We start from the raw sequence: 26430 nt of genomic DNA on the forward strand, positions 1-26430 counted from the left end.
TATAAAACAATGTTAGTACATTTTTCCTGTCATGTTAAAAAAATATGTGTATGCTTGTATTTCACGTTTGAAACAAAAGCATGATGCACGTAATCAAATATACAACAGACCATATTTTATCCTTCACAATTGTTTAGAAAGATTTGATTCTGTTTTACAAAATGTTTTACATAGTTAAATAACTACTTTTGGACGGTCTCCACTCATCACCAAACCCAAAATGCGCCAGTTCTGTTTGCCACCTTCTTCCTTAAGCCACTAGCTAGCACACTGTAAAAAATTGCTGTAAATTTACAGTATTTCTTTCAAAATACTGTAATTTTACTTGTTATTTTACATGATCATACTGTAAAGGATTGAGCATTTACAGCAGTGCATTGGTTCACAGTAACATACCAGACAACGCAATTTACAGTAATTTACCAGTAAAACACTGTAAATTTACAGTGAATAATTGTTCATTTAATATATATCATAAAATACTGTGAAACATTTACTGTGAATGTACAGTACTTTACTGGCAACTCTGCTGCCAGTAAATTACTGTCAATTTTACTGTTTTGTTTTTTTCTGTTTTTTTTCCAGTGCAGTGTTTCCCAATCCCAATCTTGTTTTCCTGCACTAACCCACCAATTTAAAACTCACTAAGCACTTGTTAAGTACCTACTAAGCTGGATGAGGTTGCTATAGTAAGGCAGCATTCATATGTGCAGAGCGGGGTAATACAAAAAGAATAGGAAACCACGTCCTAAAGTCCATTCCGTGTCTTATGCCATCCCGTTGTTCACCTGTAATGCAGTGAAAGATGAAGTCCGTGTTTTGTAGCATCCCGCCGTTCACGACAGAGAGATGCATTCCGGATTTTACAGTATAGATATCACAGAGATGTTAAATATCCGGTCCGAGTTTTGTAACACCCCGCCGTTTTCCTGCGGGGAATCCAGTTCGGCGTCTCTTGTAGCGTTATGAAAGATCCAGTCCGTGTTTTGTTTGTTCCCGCAGAGGCGCGGTAGTGGCAAAACAAAAGGCGGCGGCCATGATCATACAGCGAGATCATCGGGACGTTCAGCTTTGACCCTTTTTACATTCACTTTCTTCAGTTTTCCTTTACCTTCGACACAATTTAATCACCATGTTCAGATTACAATGACGTGAACTTACGCAGTTTTATTACACTGTCCTGAGAAAGTAAGTAACCAAAGTGAAAAGTAAGTACGTTACGCGAGCTAACCTGCTAAGTTAGCTTGCGTGCTAGCACACGCATATAGGGGAGATGTAGCTTAGGCAGCCAGATAACCTAGCTCAATAAAACAGTTCATAACAGCTGTTTTAACCTTTTCGGAGTCCTGGTTATGTGCGGGATGTTTGACATACTCTGCAAACAGTTGACGTTTCAATGTCTGAGCTTTGAAGCCAGCCAGCTAACCTAGTAAAGAGACTGACAGTGGCGCCAGGCCAGATAGCAGCTCTACAAGGGGCTGGATTACTAAAAGCGTATCTTATGCAAGACGTTAACTATAAGTGTAACGTTAGTTTACGAGGTCTGAACTGGATAAATTACTGAGCTAAGTTCTTTGGATAAGGTTTGCTGTGTAAGTCGGTTCTGGACGTCAAGGCTGTTGTATTCATTGCGCATATAATCTTAGCTGAGCAGATGCTCGTATGACAGACGTTAATAGGCAGTAGGTTATCTAGATTAGGAGTTTATACTTCACTTGAATCCAGGAAATCAAGGATTACCTGCTTAGATGTGTTGGGAACTGAAATACAGTAAAATGTTGAATGGTTGGAAACGCTCATCTTCAATAACTGAGCTCTTTGTTATGTATATCTCCTTGTGTTTTTACTCATTGTCTGTTTTGTCAGCTCCACTTACCATAGTGATGTTCTGCAATTACAGACTGTAGTCTATCTGTTTTTCTGTGTCCCACTTTTATCCCGTTTGTTAATGGTCAGGACCCCCACACGACCACTACAGAGCAGGTATTTGGGTTATGGATTATTCTCAGCACTGCAGTGACATTGATGTGGTGGTGGTGGTGTTGTGTTAGTGTGTGTTGTGCTGGTACGAGTGGATCAGATACAGCAGTACTGTGTGCACTCACTATTAGACACACCTACCTCGTCGGTCCACCTTGTAAACTCCAGCAGCACTGTTGTGGCTCATCCACTCGTACCAGCACAACACACACTAACATACCACCACCAGGTCACCGTCACTGCAGTGCTGAAAATGATCCACCACCCAGATAGTACCTGCTCTGTGAGGGTCCATGGGGGTTCTGACCACTGAAGAAAAGGGTGAAAGGGTGCTAACAAAGTATACAGAGCAAACCCTTTCTCTCTCCCCAGACTGACCGTTCCTATGTTTGTGCTGCATGCACTCCATCCTCCTGGGAACTGCGAGGCTCCCACGAGGAGCTAGAGAACTATGTATCGCGGCAGCGGAGAGAGGGACTTCCAGACGTCGGCCCGTAGGATGGGAACGTCGCTGCTTTTCCAGTTGTCTGTACATGAGAGAGAGCTTGATCTGGTCTTCCTGGACCACAGCTATGCCAAGCCATGGAACGCTCACCCAGATGCCAGCAGCGCCCGGCCCACCCGAATGCTGTTTGTCACCCCACGGCGGCAGCCCGATTCCTCTGCGTGAGTGATGTTTAGTGCTTATGTGATGTTTAAACATATTTAAAGGCCCGTACGGGTTAGTTAGAGGTTCAGAGGATCTGTAAATCGTGGAAGAAAAATGGGTTATAGAGTCCTTTAAGACTTCTGATCCAGATTTAGCAATAGCTGTTTGATGGTACTGTCTAAAACCCATGTGTCAAGGCCCGCAAAAGTATTCTAACTTTATATTAATATTAGCCCATTTCACAATGCGCTGCGCAACAGTCCCCAGCATGCACTGCAACGTAATATGTGCTCCAACTCTCCTACCCCAACAACAGTTTATGGGACAGCAGTTACACATCAGTTGTACACAATTCTATGCAGCTCCACACCAATCATATCACCAAACATTAGCTGCATTTCAGCTGCATTTCAACCAAAATAAACACCTAACGTCAGCTCAGCAGCCCAGAAATTGAGCTCAGGTATTAATGAACTTGCAGCAGGAAAAGATGCCAGGTGTCTAGTTCAAGCAGAGAGGTGGGATTAAAAGACTAAGCTCCTGGGGAAATTTAAAATTTGAATATTTCCAGTATTCATGTAATATTTCAGGGTCTACTACAAGTGCCTATATTTTACTACTGAAGTTTTTCCGTTTTTTGAATGAACAATGGCCAGTTCGGGTTATAGCACAACATTAATTAAAAATGAACCAAAAACATTTTCTCTAGCACACGGGTTAGTTGAGATTTTTTACAATGGCCCCTTTAGTGGTTGACTTTGACTCTTTGACATTTCCCAGAGGTTTAAATTGCTGGGGTCAAATTGGCCCTAAGGATAAAAGACGTTAGTAAATTTGAGGATAGCAGAAGCATTAAAAGGGCAAGTATGAACACACCATGTCTTGACTTAATCACGATCCAGTCACCACAGTCACACTGATAGGATGTTAATGCCAATTGTAAACGGGGCCATCAAACTTTAAGTACTGACGAAACCCATGAAATGCTCAGGAAAGCTTATCATTATGTAATTTGTGATTACAATATCATATGTTGTGTAAGCCTACCTACTAAAAATCTTGATCAGGGCTTATTCCAGCGAGAGCAGCACAAGGTCCTGATAGGCCCATTGGTAGGCATAAGCTTATGTGTGTGTGATTGCTTTGTCCAGGGACCTGGACTTGTCCATTGATGTGGAGACGGTCACACCGACACCAATGCCTCTCTATGACAACCACAAGGCGCGTAGTGTTATGAACGAGTGCGAACGTCACGTTCTGTTTGCCCGAACTGTTGCTGATGGACCTCCACCTCCAGACGACTGGGAAGAACACATTAACAAGTAAGAAAGAAATGGACGTAAGGAAGAATTCTTGTCTTTTTCCCCATTCACTAATATTTTATAGTGCTTTTAGATCCACTAAAGTATGATGTTGTTTTCTCAGAGTAGTACTGTTATGCCAGAAGACAGAATAAACATGTTGATGCACTGTGTTGATATCGCTTATCTTAATCTGTGTCTTTCTAGGACTGGGTGGAGCATGGCTCAAAATAAGCTGTTCAATAAGGTCCTGAAGGCTCTGCAGGCTGAGAGACTGGCTCGGCTGGCCAATGAATGCGTGAGTTCCCCATGAGCCTCAATAGAAGATCTCTTAAACCTAACCATAAACCGAACATTAGCTGTAGTGTAGCTGTTTTGACAGGATAGATGGTTACTAGAGCAAAGCGTAGATTAAGCTTTGTCTGTATATCTCCTTGTTGATCTCTTGTGATGTTGTTCACAACATTTATATACTGAAAAATGTCTCACTTCCCTCCTATTAGTACATTAAAGTATTTTCTGTATATGAAATGTTCTGTCTCACCATATTTATGGTCATGCTGGGCTATAGAATACATGCCTATGGGTGAATTTAAATGTGCCTGACCTCATTTTTTCCTCCTTTCAGGCTGTTAATGAGCCTGTCCTGCGTAGGATTGCAGTAGATAAATGTGCCCGTAAGGTTCGGCACGCGCTGGCTAGTGTGAACTGGGACACCAAGTTGACCCAGTGGCTCCACATTACCCTCGTGGAATCTCTGAGCCTGGCGATGCTGGCAGCTTACTTGGATGTCCTGCAAACACTCAAAAGCAAGGTGAACCACTTCAGCCCCACCTCTTATAACTACTCAGTTCTGATTCTTTCTGTGTCTGAACTCTTTGTCATTTGCCCCCCCTTTATTTTTCGCTTTTTGCTTAACATCTCATTCAGTTGTTTTTGCTTATGTTTACTGTGTTGCTTGCCTTTCTTTATCTGTCCTTTGTTATATTATGTGTGCTGCATATATGATCATTATTACCAGTAGGGGCTTGATTGACTGCTTTCAGAGATGCCATGCTTTTCTCCCTCTCTGTGTTCTATTAGGTGCCGTCTCTGATTGATCGGATGCTGCAGTCTTCATCGGCTAAAACTGGGGCAGTGGGGTCCGAGGCACTGTCCCTGTTGCTGAAGCGACCTTGGGACCCTGCTGTGGGCGTGCTGTCCCAGAACAAACCTGTATGTTCAAGTTGCTTTTTTTTTTTTTTTAAGTCACTGGTTTGGTTTTTAGACAGGAAATGGATGAAAGACTGTAGCCACATGTTAACTGGTCAAAACATGTGACATGTTAATTGATGTTGGCTGATTTTCATTGTTAGCGCAATTTGTTCTTGTGGTTAAATTATTCCTATCTCAAAAACCATTTGACTATTTTTATTTTTACTTTTACAGGTGGTAACAGTCTAGTCCATTAGTGGCTTTCATTGGGTTTTTGTCATTTGTAGATAATTTTCAGGAAGTACTTTTGAAGTCTGACTGTATGAGGTTTTACAGTGTGATTACCTGTTGATCTCTCTCCTTGTTTTGTGGAATATTTAGAGTAAACTTCCTGGTTCACCTCTAATCCTGCTTTGTCCATCCTCACCAACGATCCCCACCTTCTCTGCTTCACGACGAATGAGATTCTGGCAGTCACAGCTCTCCTGTTTGGGAAAGGCAAGTCATTACCAAACAAACTGTGCATCTCTTTGTTGCACTTAAATATGATTAGGTTTGTCCTTTCATGTTTGTCATGTTGCTGGCTCCCCGTGATTGACAGCCACTTGATGACAGCTCTTCTCTCCCATTTCAACCAAAATTGGTCATTTTATTCCTTTATAAGTATGTGCACTGTATCATTATGCTGAATCTGGTATGTATTTGAAGGAAATCAGTCCTTCATTAAATAACTTAACCCTGGCCCTCTGTTGTTTCAGGTCATCCCTATAACCACTCATGTGGGCAGTGGATCTAACTTAGGCATCACTCAGTGTCTGGAGCACATGGTCGGCACAGTCCGAGGGAAGGTTATGGAGGTGAGACCTCACTCATTTACAAGGATAAATGGTCTTCTTTATATGAGTGGGCTTCACATATATAGTTGTCAGTGTAACCAAACTTTTTCCCCAAGTAATTTGGGCCTTTTTTTTGAATTGTCAAAAAATGGAAAACTACAATAATGGAAAAGGTTGCGAGATTTTATTCTTATAGTAACGATATGTATGAGAAAATATAAATGATATCTGTTCTGATTGGTTGTCCTGTATTGTGCTTGATTGAAAAAGCAGGCTGAAACTCTCCAATCACATAACTTCATTGTGATTGTTTTATACCCAACTGCTGTAGGGTGAATGAATATATATATATATATAATATATATATATATATATATATTATATATATATATATATATGTATGTGCGTATATATATATATATATATATATATATATATATATATATATATATATATGTATATGTGCGTATATATATATATATATATATGATATATATATGTATATGTATGTGCTGGTTTTCGTGACCTCACAAAAACACGGAATTTAAAAGGCTCTACATATGGACTGTATAGGTTGAGGAGCAAACAGTATGTTTCAAAACTGTGACACTGTTTCCTGTTTAAAAGGGAAAATTCAGGTGTTTAATATATTATTTCATATTTGAAGTTTCCATTTATTAACCGTCACATGCTCAGTGTCGGATAATTCCACTGGTGATTAATTGGCTTTGTTACTGTTTCCAGGTTCACAGTCACTTCCCCCACAAACCCATCATCCTGGTGGGCTGGAACGTTGGTGCACTAATCGCCTGTCATGTAAGTCTCGTAATTAATGATTTGGGCAACTCTTCATTCCTTCGGCTGTAAATTATTATTTATTATTGTTTTCTCTTTGCGCAGGTGTCCCTTATGGAATATGTGACTGCTGTTGTATGTCTGGGGTTCCCTCTACAAACGGTCAATGGACCCAGAGGGGTAAGACAGAGTAGACTGTGAGAAGATTCAGGTCAAGTGTGCTAATCTTGGATCAGGGATTTTACACTTGTTTGCACAGGGATTAAGCCTAGTCCTGGACTGAGCATTTCTGAATGGAGATTCTCCACTGAAAAGGAAATGTAGACCAGGACTAGGCGTAATCCCTGTCTAGGAAGCCGACTCGTAGACAGTCTGTGCTGATGTATCAGAGGGCTTAGCAATGTATGTCCAGCCCTTAAAGGACTCATGCATCTGAAAATATTATCTGATGTTAAGTTGTGCATTAAGATGAATGGTATTTTCATATGCAAATAGGTTTTACATTGTGATAAATAAATAACGCGTACCCTGAAAATGTAACGTGTCTTTTGGGTGCAGCCAGCATAAAAGGTTATTCATATCTCATTTATTCATTTCATTTAGTTGTTTGTTTGTGGTGTAGGCATGTGATTTAACATACTACCAGATGATGTGCAGAGCAGTAACTCTTACATTGCTCAACTTTGTGCATGTTGCTGTATTTTTGTTTTTGCTCAGGATGTGGACGACCCCTTATTAGACATGAAGACCCCTGTATTGTTTGTAGTGGGCCAGAATGCACTGCAGTGTGGCATAGAGAACATGGAAGAGTTCAGGGAGAAGATCAGAGCGGACAATAGCATGGTGGTTGTTGGAGGGGCAGATGACAACCTCAGGTGGGTGGGTGGTTATACTTGTGGACGATAAGTAGTTACACACCAGTAGTTAATAGACGTTACATTTTATACCATAGCATACCAGGGCTCTCGCTGAGCTGCTACTAGGTTTTTTATGGACATTTTTCCTGGCGCAAGAGCCGCACTGTTACAGAGAAAAAGAGATGTCCCTGATGTTAAACATTCTGTCAGAAATAAATGGAAAACAGGAAAACTGATATTTAAAAAAAAAATGGGAGACTCATTCGTGGATAACCTTCATCGTGAAGTGGGTAATTCACGTTGCAAAGTCATGCTGTGCATGTAAATAGGACTATAAATGTACTAGTCTTTTATACAACCCTTGTAAATGTCTCAGGTTATTATGTCTGTATGAATTATGTTAATGTAAATGATGAAGTTCTTGCGTGTTTTTTTTTATTGTACAGTTTCTGCATCATAAATAATCATTTTACTGTAGATTTTTTAGGGAGCATTGCTTAAAAACTCATTCTGCAAGTGTGTTGGCATTTGGGACTTATGTAGTTTGTGCTTGACCAAGAGGTTTTTTTTTGGTTGTTTTTTTCATGTTCACTTAATGTGAAAGTGTTTGTGGTTTTTTTCTTTTTCTTTTTTTGCTTTTTTTTTGCTTTTTTGTTAACAGGTTAAAACAACTATTCTAGTGCTCAACAACATATTTTTGTATATGAAGCTTTCATTGATTCATTATTTTGTCCCCACTGCAGGATCAGCTCTTCTAAGATGAAGACTGAGGGCCTGACGCAGACGATGGTGGATCGCTGCATTCAGGTTCTTACTTTCAGTTGATGTCAAATATGAGGACTAGGGTTGTAAATCTCTGAGCTCACAATCTGTCAATTTGAACATAGTCCTTTAGAACATTATTCAGTGCATCATGAAGTCCAAAATTTCACCATGACGTGATTCTTTTGGTGCAGTTTGGAATTAAAAACAGTGATTTGTGTCCTTTAGGATGAGATTGTGGACTTCCTGACAGGAATCCTGACACGAGCAGAAAGCCCAAGTCACACGTCGGGAGAAACACGGGACCTTGACACAGAGAAGAAAAAGAAGCCTCGTCGCGAGTTGCCCTTTGATTCAGAGAGGTCACGACCCTCCTCACCTGCCATCAGGGTACCAATCTCTCCCTCAGGATCAGAGGTTAGATTATTTTGGATTGTGGAATAATCAAATTGTTACTATGACTACAGTGAAATGGCCCAAAGGATTTTGACCATGAGCGATTTCACTGAAAGAACTGGAGCTTTCTAAGGTGCTACCATGTTTTCTGTCATTATATAAGATATGCATGAGGGTTCCTTATTGGACATACCGTGCTTCTTTTTCTAAGCCAACGCTCTCAGAGTGCAGTTCGGATCAGTAAGCATTTAATATTGATTGGTTTAATCAGAGTAATGATAAATTCTGACTGATGTGTGACTTGTATTCCTATTCATCTGTTTTCTTGTTCAAAAAGTTAGTTTGGGACACATGGGACAGTTTTGTTAGACATTCTTTAAATAGAAAAAAAAACAACATCAGCATTTGGAAATAGTTGTTTTTGTTTTTTTTGTTTTTTTTAATAGAAAATAGTGGTTTAGATGGCAGAAATAGTTACGTTTGTGCATCAGCTTTAAAGGGTTAAGGTCAGGTTTAAATGCTGAAGGCAGTAAATAATGGAAGTTTTGGATATTTGTCTAGGACATGTCCAGTGTGTGTAGTAGTCCTACAGCCAGTCCCAAGCCCAAGACTACCGGTTTGTCTCCAGCCCAGAAGTCCAGCCTCATTACTGCCACCCAGCTGCTCAAGACTCACATGCAGCGCTCTGGAACTGTGCTAACACACAAACAAGCTCAAGGTGTGTACATACAAAGCACACACTCAAACTGTATGGAGGTGTGAAAACACACACACACATTATGACCTGTGAAAAGTTTGGGAACATCTGGCTTTTCAAAATCTTTATAAATGAACACTTTTTTCTGTAAAAAGCCAAGGGTTTTTAGCTCTTGCAATTTCTGTGAGAACTCTGCAGATATTAAAAAGATAAAAAAAAACACACACTTTTTATTCTCTTCATGTGATGTCAGCATTCATCAACACTTAAACGTTTCATGTGTTTAAACCACCTTTGGGCCAAAACGCTAAATCATTGCAAGCACTTTCTTAATTTACTTAATTTAAAAGCAACAGAGAAATTCAAATATTACCCTAAAAGGGTCAAAAGGTCGCAAGATATCCCCAAACTTTTGACAGATATAGTACACTCATGTTGTAGATTCACAGACTAAAGGTGTTTATCTTTGTTCTTCTCACACACAGATCCTTAGTTTTAGTTTCACTTTGTCTTTGAGTTGTTTATTTGTGATTAGTTGCAGCTTAACATCTAGTTAGCATTAAGGGGGGATTCCACCAATTTTTCAAAAATTTCTCCAGGTATATAGTTAGGATGTAAACATCCTGAATTGTTAGGATGTAAACAGAGTAATTTAGGTTGGTTTGATGCGAAACGCTTTGCTCTAGTTCTAACTGCTGATGTGAAAAAAGGTCAGAATTCTTCACAGTGGTGGAAGAAACCAAGCATCTGTTAGAAGACTCTAAAAGCTCCCTCACAGACAATTATTTCATGAAATGGTTATTAATACACTGCTTGATGCCTGTGACATTGGGTTTCAATAGTTTTGGCCTAAAATGTATTTTTAAAAACATATCTATGGAGAGGTACTGGCAGGATATTGTGAGGCAATGAAAAACGTTTTTATTTTTATCAAATTTACCTCTGGTTTACCATCATCAACATTACATATAAAATATTAGATAAAATGGCTAAAATGGCAAAAATTTGTGTTGTAGACATTGTGACCCCTGGTTCCTATCACCATTGTAAACAAATGAGAATAGAGCAAATTTCTCTATAATGCAGCCTTTCACTTCAAATCACTCTGTATGACTTTGTTTCCATCTCAATGATTGAAATATGTGGAAATTTTAAAAAATTAGTGGAATTGCCTTTTAACCATGTTGAACATGTTTCCCTCCTCTTTAGAGTTAAAGCCATCGTAGTGCATCCCAGCTCCCCCTTGTAGTTTGCATGTGTGTTTCCTTTCTTTCCTGTCCCCTTTCCTTTTCCCCCTTCACTCTGTCCGTCTCTTCCATCCGCTCCAGCTCAGTTCGCTGCCTTTATGAAACAGAACATGCTGGTGAGGAAGAGCATTCCTCCTGGCAGTCCATCCTGTCTGTTTGGTGAGTATGTCTTCTCTCTCCCTCTCTCTCTTTATATACCACTTGTCCTGCCTTTTTCCCTTCTTTCTTTCCCTTCTTTGCATCTCAGAAGGTGAAACATCTGTTTGTAGATTCTTTGAAGTCAACATGTTCTTCACCGTGGCTAATGAAAGAAAGATGTTGTTTCATTGGATCGCATTTGCTGTTGTTTAACAATAGCAATGGATCTGAAACACATTTCCCTACAAAGTCTACCCCCCCCAAACAAACTTGAACTTGCTTTTGTGAAACTTTGTCTTTGTTTTTAATTGTATTGTATTTTTAAAATGTGGATCTATTTCTGTTAGTAAGGTTTTCACCCTTTAGCTCACATCCATTTGGATTTTGTTCTGTATGCATTTTTTTTCGTACCCTATAGCCGCAATAGCCCAAGAGCTAACATTGATTGGCTAAAAATGGAGCTGTTTACTCTGCTTGTATTACGGTGGTGATTTCAGCAAGAATCCTAATGTACTCAAATGGACAAAAGAACATCACATACCTAAAAATAGTAGCAGCAGCATTTTGAAGCAAGAACACAGCTAACTATGCTCAGGGCTATGTGGCTATTTACAGGTTGGTATTGTGCCACCAAAACAAAAAAAAACAAACCAAATAAGTTGAGTTCACATACGCAGTCATCATATAATTGAAAACAGTGCACAATTTTCAATTAACCATTCAATAAATGTCAAAACGTCAGATGTTAAACTGCACTGCTATCTAAGAGAGAGGAGCTGGTTAGCAGTAGTTTAGCTAGCATCCACTACTGAACAGGTTCGATTCAGTCTACAAAAAGCTACACTGATGCAAGTTCAGATGAAAATTACTCAAATCTGAGGTAACGAAGTAGAGTGGCTGGTGTTGAAGGGACAGAAAGCTGAAATTAAACCTGTTCTGTGGTGTTTGGATGTGTAGCTTCCTAGCTAGGCTAGTGCTAGTCAGCTCCTCTGGCTTAGTTCTCTTATCCAGTGGCCGACTCATCCAAACACCGCAGTAGAGCTTCACTTCTGTGTAAGTAGTGCTCTGTAGATGATAATGACTGGGGTTGGAGTGAAAGAAAGCTCAAATCAAACCTATTCTGTGTTTTAAACTGTAACATGCTGGGCTAGACTAACACTAGCAAAGCATTCACTAGCACGCTAAAGGTTCCACTCACTATAGAATTGGCTCAGTACCAGCTAACTAATGCTCATGTAACACCTGTTGAGAGGTTAAAGAGTGTGAGAGCACAAAATTGAGTGGCTGGCATCGGAGTGCTACCTGGAAGTGAATGTGTTCTGTAGTTATTAGCCTGTTAGCTGTTGCTGAGCCACTCTTGTGTATAGTTTTCTTGAGGATTTCCAGGTTCTGATTTAGCAGATGGAAAAAAAAACGTAACCAGTTTCACGAGTCCCTTAAAGAGTAGGAGCACTGCTAGTTTCAGATAACTCCATCTGTAATTTAGCCCTGAAAAATACTCGAAATTGGAAAGGACTGACTCCAAAAATGTTAGTTTAACAGATCGGAAGAGGTGTTAATATTAATGTTAATATACTGGGTTCATTTTATTATTACCAGCAATATTATTTAAGTTTTTAATGAAAATTGGTTTTAGGGCCTTACCACTCATCAATAGGTCAGGCAGGTGTGTGATGGTTTAGGCATGTATCCTGATGGTTGGTCAACTATAAGCTTTCATTAATTGTTAGCTACATTCGCCTCATAGCACCAGTGCCGAAATCTAAGCAGCAAATTTCAGACGTCTTGACTGATTGACTACTTTTGAAATCAGGGCAAAATTGTGTGAATTTAATTTTGACCAAAATTATACTTTTACAGTAGAAAAACAACACGGTGTTAGACGGTATGTTGGCAATCATCACAAAAGAGAGCCATTGACTTTTTGACAACGTTCTGTCATTTTTGATCTGAACATTTCTGAAAGCCAACCCTCAGGAATTTCACATTTATTGGCCAGAAAGCTCCCTCACTGTGTGTAGGCGTCTCTGACTCTCTCTTTACATATTCCGTGTGACAGTACCCGTGTCGGGCGAGCAGGCGGAGGGTTTGGATCGGGATGACCTGCGGCTCCATATGAAGAGGAGGCAGACGCCCAGCCCCACACCTAGCAAATCCTCCAAACGAGCCAAGATCAAAGTCACCATAGTCTCCCACGCTGACACCGCAGGGGCCACGGCCGCCTCTGCGGCTCAAGAAGGTAAATTAAAGGCCTTTCTGGCTTCATTAAACCACTGAGCTGCTATTGTAATGAAGCAGGGTTGAGCACAGCCATGCACACCTAATGAAAACGAATGGTGAACCGTGGGTTGCGGTACTGTGCCCTTGAATGTTTTGTCCTGGGTTTTTTCCCCCAACCTTAAACTGTCAAAAGTAATCTTGTTGAAGAATCCAAGAGGCCAGTTTATCTGCTGACATGAAGAAAAATGTAGAAAACAGCCACAGGATAAGGACCTGTTTTTGATGGACTCTTTTGATGTTTTTCTTTTCATTGCAGAAGTGAATAGTGTCCTGAACCTACAGTTGTATACAAAAGCTAACGGAAATTAATATAATAATATGTTCAATATTAAAGCACCCTTTACCAAACCTGAGTGTACTATACATTAGGAAAAAAATAAATAAAAAATTAAGAAAAAATACTAAGAATTGGGCAGAGAAGAATAACGTGCAGTAAAGAGGACGGTCTTAGATTGAGCTTCAAAGGAAGAGAGGGTAGAGCAGTCCTGTGGCAGGGAGTTGTAAAGTTTAGGAGTAGCAGCATTGAAAGACCTGCCGACAACTGATGAGACTCTTGCATGAGGGACTGCAATACGACCAGTGCCAGAAGATATGAGAGCGAGAGACGGACAGTAAGGGTGAAGGAGCTCAGTATAGTATGTAGGGGTGAGACCATGAAGGCCTCTGAAGGTTAACAGGAGCAGAATAGAAGTGACTAATTAAACATGAAACCGAGGTTTTTATTAACTTGAGCTGATCTCATACTAATAACATCAACATTGACAGTAAAATTGGAGAAGTTGGAAACCAAAGTTTAGGATCTACTAACAAGACATTCGTTTTGACTGCCTTGAGTTTCAGGAAATGTAGAGGATGCAGTGCTAATGTAAATCTGAATATCATCGGCATAACAGTGAAACCTAAAGGGGAATTCCACCATTTTTTCAGAAGTTTTATATAATTAAATGACTAAGATGTGGTTTGGTGTAAAGTGTCCATTTTAGAGAAACTTAATGAGTCTGAATTGTTCACAGTGGTGGTGATTGGAACCAGACGTCTGAAGAGTTTAATGCCTCTAAAAGCTCCCTCACCGAAAGTTATTACATGAAATGTTTATGAATATGCTGACTGATGCCTGAGACATAATTTTGCGATAGTTTAGTGATGACCTTTTGGCCTAAAACATCTTGTTAGTACATTTATTTTAATACATTTATGACGGAGGGGTTTAGGCAGGGCACCCTGGACAGGTCACTAGTCCATCAAAAGGCAGGCACACAGACATGCATTTTCACATATTTAGATGTAAGGGCAATTTAGTATTGACCAGTTAGGCCAATTTGTAATATATTGATTAGATTTAAGAATTGTATTTGTTGATATAATTTTTTTGCACTTTTGTTTTAATGCACGGAAAAGTAGGATTGTGACGCTTTTACTCAAGCAGATGTTGCACATCTCTTCGTTTAAACATATCAATGTGAGGGGGAAAAAACAAAAAAGGGGAGTGCTTTTAACATGCGCTCTAAATCTTATCTCTGTTTTGTTTTGGTCTTTAAAGTCGGAGCATCTGGAAAGCCCCTCACAGTGACCATGGGCCAGACTGTGTCAGGAGCTAAAGAACTTTCTGGACTTTTAACCGCTCAAAGGTTTGTGTGTAATTTATTTAGCTATGTGTTTTTTTCACAAACCTTTGACAACAAGCGTAAGAAAACATACGATGTGCAGATTTGCTCTACATTTCAGAGATGATTGGTATGGTTTGTGAAGTTGTTCAGAACAGAAGAGAGAAACTGATATGATGCATGTTTGATTTCACAACCTTTCAGCCTGAATATTTCAACACTCGTTTCCATCTCCACGATTCACAAACATAAATCTATGAAGGAAAAAATGCAGAGTGGATCTGTAGATCTATTTATGCAAGTTGTATTGTGGTGTTACAATGCTGATGTGCGCTTGGTGGTGTTCACACATGTTTATAGGTCTAGCGCTCTGACAGATGTGCCTGGAGGTCTAGGCTCTAGTGGAGGTTCCTTCCACAGCCTGCAGGGGAGTGTCATATCTGGCTCGTCCTCTCCAGTGCAGGTTCAGACACCTGCAGCTGCACAAGGTAACTCCCCAACCCAGTGCATCCTAGCCCTCTAGCCCTCATCCTGCAGTACCCCTTACTGCACAATTTTAATATTAGGAGGACTCGGACTGACTCAGACCTAAAAGGAAAGGGCCTTGTCATTGTGCTAAGTTGTTGGATCAGGTGTGTTAGAACAGGAATTGCACCAAAATATGCAAGCTAGACCCCTCCAGGGTGGTTCCATATTGTGGGTTCTGAATTTCAGTGTAGAATTGCAATTCAGGTGCACAGTTGAAATCAGCAAGGTCTGTATTTCTGGCACTTTCTGACTGTGCGTGTTTTGTCTCTATGCAGCTCCCTCTGCCAGTAGCCTGTTACAGGGCCTCAGCTTCAGCCTGCAAGAGATCAACACCAAATCCCCGGGTTTGCCCTCCAGTGCACAGGTACTGCCCCAAACCCAAAACCCTATAAATGTAAATTTCATTAAACAAAATAAAATTGAAAACTTAAGTCAGCCTCCACTTCTCTTTAATGGACATTTAAACAAACAGTGTCATGTACCACCTCGTCAGCAGCAGTTATGCTCGACCCGTCATGAATCTCTCTCTGAAGTACGCTTTTCGCTCCGGGTCTAAACCCTAAAGCTTCAAATTCTTGGAAACTGCAGCTGTTAGGTTTTATGGAGGTTTATTGTTGTATGCATAATGCCCTCTAGGGGGCAGTCAAGGAGCTTGTGAAATTTTTGATGTTTTTGAACTTAGAAGTGGTGTGTCAAGCTCGCTCTCACCCTTTGTCTCTCTCTCTCTCTCTCGATCTTAATTGTAAGCAGACTCTGTCAAACTAATTTCCAATGACAATATTATAGGAAAATGAAAAGTTACAGTTCTTCAGGCAACCCACAGATACAGTATTTCAGTTTTATGCACCAAAGATTACATTACCAAAAAGTGAAGGGGGTGTTTTTCATGAATGGTAAAGTGTCATCTCACTTATTTGGAATTCTTTCTTCAAAAGCTTTTGATGGGGGGAAAAAAGGTTCATATAAATATTGTATAAATAATTTAATATAATGTAAATGAATGTCAGCAATGTGGATGATCAGCTTCTTTTAAGTTTTGTTTTGAAACTGATGTAGAACATGTTGAATTTTGTGAACTTTCCTAACTGCCGGAAGAGCTTAGCTTGCCAGTTATCGGGGTCCATGCACTTTATGGAAAATTTACCTCTTGACCTTAGTATGGTAAGCAAAAATGTTTTAACAAAAGTTAAAACATACGGGGATAACAGTGCAAATGTCATACATGTGTACCATTGTTGAACGCAGCAGGTGCCCCGGTGTTTTAATGCACCTGAGTGAATTCATGTTAAAATCTCTAAGATGTTCTCCCAATGACGATGCCACGGACCCCTTCTCAACTTTTTCCTTGCTCGTGAGTTTTCCTGTCTGAACAAGCAGAAAGAGGAGAGAAAGAAAGAAACTATGCTGTTGCTTTAATCTCTGGTGATGACCCAGTTGATTAGACGATCCTTCAGTGTGGTCTGGCACACATCAGGGTGCTTTAGCTTTCACACTACAAATGTTATGTGGTCATATGTGTCTCTGACCACCTTAACACAGTGGCCTCCGTTCAGTCAGGGTGGTGTACAGCACTCGTTGCGTCACTCATTGCCTCCCTGCCTCACTTGCTCTTTCTTTCAGGCTCCAGGAGGGAAGTTGCAGCCTCATGGACAAGTGCTGACCTCACTCAGTGCAGCAGGGGGCACTCTAGTGCGTGCGGTCCCAGTCGTGTCCACCGGCTCTGGAGTGACCAAAACCACAGCCATCCACCAACTGCTCACCAACGGCGGCCTGGCTAAGCTGGCCAATAGCCTGCCGGGACTGGCTCACGTGTCCAATCAGAGCGCGGGTACGTCTTTGTCTTCGTCGATGCAGCGCTCCAGCAAACAGAGGCGTCCACGCTGAGTAGGAGTCAGGGGGTTTTACCGTGACAACATGGTCAAAGGTCAAATTCGGGCCGCCGCCACTGCATGTAGTACAAGTTAGCATAGCACCCGGAGCTAACCGTCTCAGAATGAGCTGAGACTGGAGATGACGACAGAGTGCATTGTGATAAAATCAGTGATGACAGTAAGATGTGTAAATCTGTGCTTGTACATATAATAAGGGAAGCGTTTGTCCCGTTTATTCTCATGCGGTGTGATTTTGTATTAATGTCAGTTAAAACAAAAGAGAACAATGCTGTTGTCCACTAATTTAAGTGGCCAGTGTAGGTTGTAAGGACTTCACGTTACTGACGAAGAGTAGCTCTTGTGTCGTCAACTCTGTTCATTCTTTCTGCAGTGTGTCCACTGTTCCCAGCTCATTATGTTCCTGTTTCTGTTGTTTTTATTTTTGTCCATTTACATTTTTATTTTTATTTTTCTGTGTGATGCACAAGTGCTGTTTGTTTTGGCATCTCCTTACAAATGCATTCATTAAATGACCAACAGCAAACGAGTGTCAGCGATGTCCATTTTATTTCTGTCATTGTCTCTTCTGGCCCTTTTTATTTGTGTATTTTCTGCTAAATGTCATTGCATTTCTGATGATATTATGTTTGTAATTATTACATTTACATCTATTTATAATTTAACGTGTCATTCGCTTCTCTTTGCAAACTTTTAAAACTGTCAAAGTCTTGTGAAGCTTTTTTTTTTGCCAATTTATGTTGCTCTGTTTTTCTGTTCGTTGTTTTATCATGTTGCCACATTGAAATCATAAGTGTGTGTGTTCTCCCATTAGACTGTCATTTATTTCAGCTCATTAATGCAGCAGCTCTTTAAAGGTAGGTATATAATCCAAACAATGACCCAAACACAATCCTGCTGCTAGTATGCAGCCCTAGTTGGTCTCCTAGTTTGGTGAATTGAAGTGTCATCTAAACAGGAGTCGATGTGAACTGCAAATTATGTATGAGGACATTTTCAAGTGAATCACTGTATTAGGTGGAGGTGGTGGGAGTCACTGGTGAAGTTTTATATTATTGGTTAATTTATTTTTAATATTATTTTAGAAATATAAGTCACTACATATTTGTTGGAAGATAATACCACTGGTTTTTCAAGATATCTGTATGATCAGATGGTTAAGATACACGTGGTCATTCATAGCTGTTTGGTGTGATTGTACAAAAATGTGCCGAGTCCAAATTGTTCACAGTGGTGAGAACAACCAGTCTAAACAGCTTAATGCCTCCGAAAGCTAACTTACTGAAAGTTACTACACTAAAATGGTTACGAGTTCACTGACTGATGTCTGAGACATTGATAGTTTTGAGAAAGTTTTGGCCTAAAATGTTTTCCTTGTTAAATTGATGTGTGGTGGAGAGGTGTGTGCAGGGTGTAAGAAAATGGTGCAAAAGAGTCCCTAAAGAAAACTCAGATTTACCACTCTGTTATTATTATTGATTATTATGTTTAAAAGCTCCATCTGTAGGTTCACTGGTGGTTTTGGATAGTAAACAAAACGGCTATATTTGCACTGTAGACATCATGACCCCTGGTTCCTGTCACCACCACTGTACAGAAATCTGAATCAGGAATTTCTTTCCAGCAAACCATTTCACATCAAACTGCTCTAAATGAATGTTTTGTTTTCAGCAATTGAGATATTTTGCCATTTTGAAAATGACCATACCCGTGCCATAAAGGTTTTTATTTCAAGCTAACTGTAAACACTCCAAGTCCCAAAGTTTCTGATTGTGCTGTTTAATTGGTGAGTTGAAACACTGTCATCTAGATTATTGTTTTCTGCTCATAGTTTCATGTTTGAACAGAAAAAAGTGAAACCGTGCAGGTGGACTGTAACACTGGCATTGGGAATTTGTCTAAATATTGCACCTCTATCTGTAAACATGCAGTTTAAGTTTTTTTTTTTTATTTTTATTTTAGCCACAGACTTTTGCTTTGGCTCTACTGATTCAGACATTCTCATTTGTGTGTTTGTGATCAACAGGACTCAAAGCCCCCACAACAATCACAGTCACCCTGAGAGGACAGCCAAATAGAGTTCCAGCTCTCGGCCACACTGGAGCCATACTGCCACCCCACAGCGCACCTGAAAACCAGGTGTGTTTACTAATTCGCCCCAGCTACCAGTAGAACTACAGTTTGCAGTGTTTAAAGTGAGGATTCAAACAAAATTCAGGTGTACATTTTCCCCCCGAGACCCCCAAATGTGGTCGAACATCCAAGACAAGTTTGTTGTCCTAAATTTTCTTCTTTCACTATATACTGAGCTACAGGGCTAATGTGGCTGGTAACCACATAAGCAGGTACTTGAGATTACTTAAAAAGGGCATTCTGGTTTTCCTAGTCTTTAAACCAGAAAATCTTAGTCTCAGGTGTATCGGGGGGTATAGTGATGGAGCAATGGTTCCATTTTATCTTGGGCAGAGTGTCCCTTAATAATCACTATTAGACTGTGATTTCTGACGCTGTATGTCAATGTTATCTAGAAAAGTGGGCAAAAGTGTGCAGCATAGCCAAAACCAGTGGTAGCAGGCACCTTAAATTGTAAACTATGTCTGTACTTGTCTCCATTTTTACAGATAACAGTATGTCAGTGTCAGCAACCACGTAAACAAGTAATTGAGATTACTTAAAGGGTCATTCCGGCCTAAAACTAGCATCTAATTTTTTATTTTGTGTGATATGCAGTATTCTGTTGTGCAGCACTGCATCATCAGTTTGACAGAATTCACAATTTTATATCCTTTTTGTATTTCATCAGTGTTCTACTACCATACCCAGCATGCATTTCACAAGTACATCATATGGCCATTGGCCATCCACCCACTGCCATAACGTAATCCTGACTGCTAGCGTAGCCACTGATGTAGAAGCTAATAATTACAAAACCTGATATTTGGCTTCCTGGCAGTAACGTTAGCTGCCTGGCTTCCTTCCCTTTTAACCAGCTAGAAAAAACATTTCAGACAGCTCATAAATATATGCACCGAGGTGCTACTAGTTTTTCAAATTCCCACCTTCAAGATACATCATCAGAAGGGGGGTTCCCTTGTCTTCACGAGGGAAACCTCTCTCTAGACCAGGGGTGTCAAACTCGACCAATAAAAGGGCCCTATTTAAAAAATCTTCTCAAATCTTTTAAGTAGTGTTCTGCTATAACCTGAACTGGCCATAGTTTATTCAAAATATGCAAAAACTTCAACAGTAAAATATACACACTTGTAGTAGCCATTGAAATATTACAGGGACACTAGAAATATTCAAAATTTAAATGTCCCCAAGAGCTCAGTCTTTTAAACCTACTTATCTGCTTGAACTAGACCCCTGGCATCCTTTCTTTGCTGCAAGTTCATTAAGACTTGGGCTCAATTTCTGAGCTGCTGAGCTGTCGTTAAGTGTTTATTTTGGTTGAACTGCAGCTGAAATGCATTTTGTTGATATGACTGGTGTGAAATTGCACAGAACTGTATAGAATTTAGGGTATAACCGCCGTCCCACAGACTGCTGTTGGGGTAGACGAGTCAAAGCACATTACGTTGCAGTGCATGCTGGGGACTGTAGTGCAGCACATTGTGAAACGGGCTAATATTAACAGAAAATTAAAATACTTTTGCGGGCCGGATGGGATTGTGTGGGCCTTGTGTTTGACACATGGGCTCTAGACTATTGTGGCACCACTGTAAAAGGCAGTGAGGCATGTTTACAGCAGATGCATTTGGCTGAAGTGCCCCTTTAAGTAATCACTATTACTGTGGTTTCTGAGACTGCATGACATGCTAGTTTATAGAAAAGTGGGCAAAAATATGCTGCATACACTCTTAAAAAAAGATGATTCTTCAAGGGTTGTTTAGTAAAGAAAATGAACACTCAAAGAACCCTTTTCCATGATTAGAAGGTACTGATGGAGCATGTGTTGTTTATGGTTCTATAGAAAGCCTTTTTGTTTCTATATAGCACCCAAAAGGGTGCTTCTATTGTTACAATGTCAAACTTGTAACAATAGAAGAACCTCTTTCAAAAAGGTTCTATAAAGAACCATCCATAGCACATTCATGCACATTCTTCATCAGTCTGAAGAACCTACCTACCTTTAATCATGCAAAGGGTTCTTTGAGTGGTCAAGGTTCTGTATAGAACCATTTTCTTCGCTAAAGAACCCTTGAAGAATAATCTTTTTAAAGAGTGTCGCTTAAAGACAGTAGCGGCCATCCTGAAGCCTTGTCTGTACTTTTTTCCCACGTTTGTGGATGACGGTGTTTCTCATGCTGCACTTATTCTCCTGGTCTCTGTGCGTGTGTAATATATAAATGTTTATATTGTAAATGAAACAGTAGTCCGAGTACAGTACGCAAGCCACGGGGATGTTCTCCCACTTCTTTTATTTTCCACATTTAAGGGCTTGCAAAATCTGTTTGATGTCGCCTGTCATTCGTTATTTTGCTCAAATCGGTTAGATCAGCCGTCATTGACGGCGATGTGCTTTTTTCCTCCCTCTTTCGAAGTTTCTGTTCCACCATTTATCACAATTATAGCCTTTTCATTTTCAGCTGTGAAATCAATTAGTTTCATCAGGCCAGTTGCCGTAGTAACAGCCTCTGTGACGACACAGGAATGAGAGTGTAATTATTTGCTTAATTATTCTGACGAGGATAATTACACGCCTGTCACTCTCACTCCTGGATCGTTAAGGGCACTGGACAGGAGTTCGGGTTATTTCAGTAAGTTTTGAGTTTAGAAAAGGCTGTAATTGTTTGATATCGAGCTTTTCTTTCGCCTGGACTTTTGGCCTCGCAGAGCTCAGTAGAACTGCTGGATTGTGTGAATGTGGTGATGGTGGAATTTAGGGAAGACTGAAAATGCCACGTTTTATGATGCTTTTATCGACAAGACCAAAAAGTTATAAGAATTGCAGTACAAATTACATGAAAACCAACAATTAAATAAAGAATTACTTAAATGTAATAGAAAACTTATAAATACAAATTAAAAATCGACACATTTGGTGCCCTGATATTCAGTATGATGGCGTTTATCAGCCAATATGAGTTGCAAGTATATACAGTACTGTGCAAAAGCCTTAAGCACCTGAACACATTGTTTAAAATCATTTAAGTGTGTTTGTGCCTTTTAAAAACAACATATATCATTAGAACGAATGCAAACATTAATACTAACTAGTTTTTAACAAGATTTCTCCTTGATGCCTCCAGCTATTGTATGGATTTGTTTAATTCCATCACCAGCACACTTGATTTAACATAACGAAGCGTTGATTATCTAAACCAAGTATTGGATGATAACTACAAATAATACAGGGCTGCCACGAGGAGAGGCTTGGAAATGGTTAAATGAGCCCCTTGCCGCTCAGTACTGGCACTGTGATATGCTTACTGCTGTTAAAACTGGGCTTTAGTCTAAACACTCTCCCAGGCCTGTGTGTGTTACAGAGTAAGAGACCTGATCTAGAATCATATACATTTACTGTTCAAAAGTTTAGAATCACCAAATATGTAATCTGTTTGATTTCAGATGAATGAGTTAGGGCAATTTCCTAGTCCTGTGCAATGTCATAGGTTCTGGTACAATTTTACAGCAGTGCTGCTAGGGTTTAAACACTGTGTCCACCCACTGTCCACTCTATTAGACACTCCTACCTTGCTGGTTTACCTTGTAGATGTAAAGTCAGAGACAGTAGCTCATCTGTTGCTGCACAGTTTGTGTTGGTCATCCTTTAGTCCTTCATCAGTGGTCCCAGGACGATGTTGGCTGGATATTTTTGGTTGGTGGACTATTCTCAGTCCAGCAGTGACACTGAGATGTTTAAAAACTAATAACGAAGCATTGATGATCTAAACCAAGCATTGGATGATAACTACAAATAATACAGGGCTGCCATGAGGAGAGGCTTGGAAATGGTTAAATGAGCCCCTTGACATACAGAAAATACTTACTGTATTGATTTTATTTGTAGTTTTTCCTCGTATAAGTGTTTTTCTGAGCAAATTAATGTTTACTGCCCAGATAAATTGCTTATTCTGATTTTTTTTCCACGTGCCTAAAACTTTTACATAGTACTTTGTACATATGCACTGTGTTATTGAATTTAAAGTAAAGAAAGCCACTAAGTACAAGCTACTCATTTTTCAGTATCAGGAAAAAAGCAGAAAGCATATTTAACTGAAAATTGCGGCTTCCATTCTTTTCAGGAGACTTTATTTCAATTCAGTTTTTTCAAAGAAAACCTCCAAAGTTCAGTCTTAGAAGTTGGTTGTATTTTTTGCTTCTCATAATATAAGTAATCACAAATACATATAGTGATGCAGTTATGTTGAGGTCTGGACTCTGGAACGGTCAGTGTACGGTCAGAGAACACCAGCCACTTCTTTGATTGATTTATACACTCTCACTGGGGCAGTACCCCTCTTGTCACTGGGGTGGTTCCCTCAAGGGTACATCTCAGTACCTTTTAGTCAGGGAACATAACTGTACGATAATCCACTGAAATTATATTGTCTAAGCTGTACTGACTCCACACACCCCGTCTCGTCTCCAGGCTTTTTTATTCTGGTTTTAAACATTCGGTTATGAAAAGGTATAAATACGTACTTTTCACCTGGAAAGACTGATTTAAGGTACACAGTTGGACCTTGAAACCACTGTTGTACCTTTTGAGGGAACATTTACGTTGTTTGTACCTTGATGAACGAGAAATGTAACTGCACAGAACCTTTATTTCTAACAGTGTAAATGTTGTTCTTTTTGTCTATTTCCTTTTCTCAGTATGGGCTTCTTGACAACTACACATCCTTTCAGACCCATAGCATTATCACCCATTGATTTGTCTTCTCACATAAACATCAATACAGTAAAAGCAATAGGAATTTCTTGTTTTCTGTAGAGATGTTGATGTCTTGGTTAGAAGAACACACTTGGAAGAACACTATTCTACTAATTTCCAGCACATCTGACTTAATGCAGGATTGATTTGATAAGCTAGATTTTTGCTGGTAACTGTTAATACTGGCTTGAGGAGAGCTTTAGATTTGGTTAAGCAGTTTTTTTTTGTAAATATTCTGCTGCTCTATTCTGTAGTATGACTGTTGCTTTTCTCCTTCATCTCTTTCTTATAGTGACCAAAAACTCCATTGGAACCCCCCCTGCTGTTTGAAGCTGCAATACAATGGCTCATGCTGCCTGCTAAGGCTCTGGTAGACGGGCTGTGTGGTGTCCTCACCTGTGCACAGAAATCAGATGCATCCCCAGCTGTAAAACGACTGACTGGATGGTTTTGCTGGCTAACCTGCTTATCTGCCTCAACACTCTGGAAGAGCTGACTGAACAATTATGGACCCCATTCCTTTTATGATCACATCTTAATGACAAAGAGGAGGTGATTCAGTGTCTTGCTGTGTGTAGGATGGTCGAAGTTTGAGGTTAGTCGTTGAAGGCTCTGGCGCTCAGTACTGGCACTGTGATACGCTTACTGCTGTTTAAAACTGGGCTTTAGTCTAAACACTCTCCCAGGCCTGTGTGTGTGTCTCAGAGTAAGAGACCTGATCTAGGATCATATACCTTACTGTTCAAAAGTTTAGAATCACCAAATATGTAATCTGTTTGATTTTAGATGAATGAGTTAAGGCAGTTTGCTAGTCCTGTGCAATGTCAAAGGTTCCAGTGCAATTGTACAGCAGTGCTGCTAGGGTTTAAACACTGTGTCCACCCACTGTCCACTCTATTAGACACTCCTACCTTGTCAGTCCACCTTGTAGATGTAAAGTCAGATAGTAGCTCATCTGTTGCTGCACAGTTTGTGTTGGTCATCCTCTAGTCCTTCATCAGTGGTCACGGGACGCTGCCCACAGGACGCTGTTGGCTGGATATTTTTGGTTGGTGGGCTATTCTCCTTCCAGCAGTGACACTGAGGTGTTTAAAAACTCCAGCAGCACTGCTGTGTTTGATCCACTCGTACCAGCGCAACACACACTAACACACCACCACCACAACAGGGTCACTGCAGTGCTGAGAATGATCCACCACCCCTGTAGTACCTGCTCTGTGAGGGTCTATGGGGGTCCTGACCACTGAAGAACAGTGTAAAGGGGGGCTAACAAAGTATGCAGAGAAACAGATGGACTACAGTCTGTAACTATAGAACTACAAAGTGCACCTATATGGATATATAAGATACAAGGTGCAAGATATGTGAATAAAATGCGAGATTTGTCAAGAATTATGAGCTGTAGATTTAAATATTAAATTTAAATTTAAAAAAAATGTTTTGAATTTATATAAAATGTAGAGTTTGGGACTAGATCCACCTGGATTGTCATTATGGAGTGTGATATTTATTTGTAATAATTATTTACAAATGCAGATATTGTAGCTCGGTAGCCCAACAGCATCTAAACATCCTCTCTCTTTGTTATTACAAAGAATCTGTCTTCAAATATAATTTAGAAATATTGGTCAAATCTAAATTATCTGCCCAGTGCTGACATTTTATTGTAAAGCAAATATATGCTGATACTTATTTGATTCTCAAGTCATTTTTCACCCTTAATATAGAAAAATCACACAAATTATTAATGTAAGTGAATCCAAACTTTTGAACAGTAAATGTTTTACAGTAAAAGTCCATAAATTTTGACACACCTGATTAAATTGTTTTCCACAATCTCTGACCTACAGGCTTGAAATTAGTTTCTATGTATCTGAGGGCTTTTTTTTACACCACTTAAACTCCAGCTGTCCTTAACATGTGTGTGGACATTTTATGATGAATGCACTAATAGATCTTAAAACTGAAAATACTCTATTTGAACTCTTCTTGCTTTGTAAATACAGAATATTGTTAGGATATAAAAGACAAGAATGACCATAGATCAGCAATTACTGAGGACATCAACACACATGACTCCTGATTTCATAATGAAGCAACTGAATTTCTCACGGTGTTTCATCTCTTTACGTGTTTCCCCTTACCAAATGTGAGCGTATTGCCTCATCGCGTTCTGCTTCCAGATAGGTTGGGCAACGCCAGGGAAGTGAGTGGACAGACATGCCGTAAACATGTTTACTCTGTGTGGAAACCTGTGGGGAGCATGTACTTCATGTCCTTACTGACAAGGCAAGCTGGATATGATAAATAAAAGGCAGAAGTCAAGTTATGACACAGCTGTCTTATTTCCAAAAGGGGCATGAGTCAGTTGACTGCAATTATACTTGTAGCTCATGT

The 26430-nt window shown here is 39.9% G+C and overlaps 1 protein-coding gene across 3 annotated transcripts; it reads left to right on the forward strand.

Annotated features, from left to right (window-relative positions):
- The first annotated feature begins 1014 nt into the window (after positions 1–1014).
- kansl3 (KAT8 regulatory NSL complex subunit 3) lies at positions 1015–24958 on the forward strand. Of its 3 annotated transcripts, none has more exons than XM_036578507.1 (22): positions 1015–1188; positions 2353–2646; positions 3781–3951; positions 4138–4228; positions 4559–4744; positions 5014–5145; positions 5506–5622; positions 5883–5981; positions 6705–6776; positions 6861–6935; positions 7473–7630; positions 8356–8419; positions 8603–8791; positions 9332–9488; positions 10796–10873; positions 12912–13091; positions 14673–14760; positions 15097–15224; positions 15540–15628; positions 16885–17092; positions 19180–19292; positions 24326–24958. In XM_036578507.1, the coding sequence occupies exons 2-22, from the start codon at positions 2432–2434 to the stop codon at positions 24326–24328; spliced, it is 2613 nt and encodes an 870-aa protein (XP_036434400.1). In that variant the 5' UTR covers positions 1015–1188; positions 2353–2431; the 3' UTR covers positions 24329–24958. The 3 variants fall into 3 exon arrangements, with proteins under 3 accessions (XP_036434400.1, XP_036434402.1, XP_036434401.1); XM_036578508.1 differs by having other exon boundaries at positions 1024–1208; XM_036578509.1 differs by lacking the exon at positions 10796–10873 and having other exon boundaries at positions 24326–24957.
- Positions 24959–26430: the final 1472 nt, after the last annotated feature.

The sequence above is a fragment of the Colossoma macropomum genome, unplaced genomic scaffold (assembly GCF_904425465.1).
Source record: "Colossoma macropomum unplaced genomic scaffold, Colossoma_macropomum, whole genome shotgun sequence".
Classification (NCBI taxonomy): Eukaryota; Metazoa; Chordata; class Actinopteri; order Characiformes; family Serrasalmidae; genus Colossoma; species Colossoma macropomum.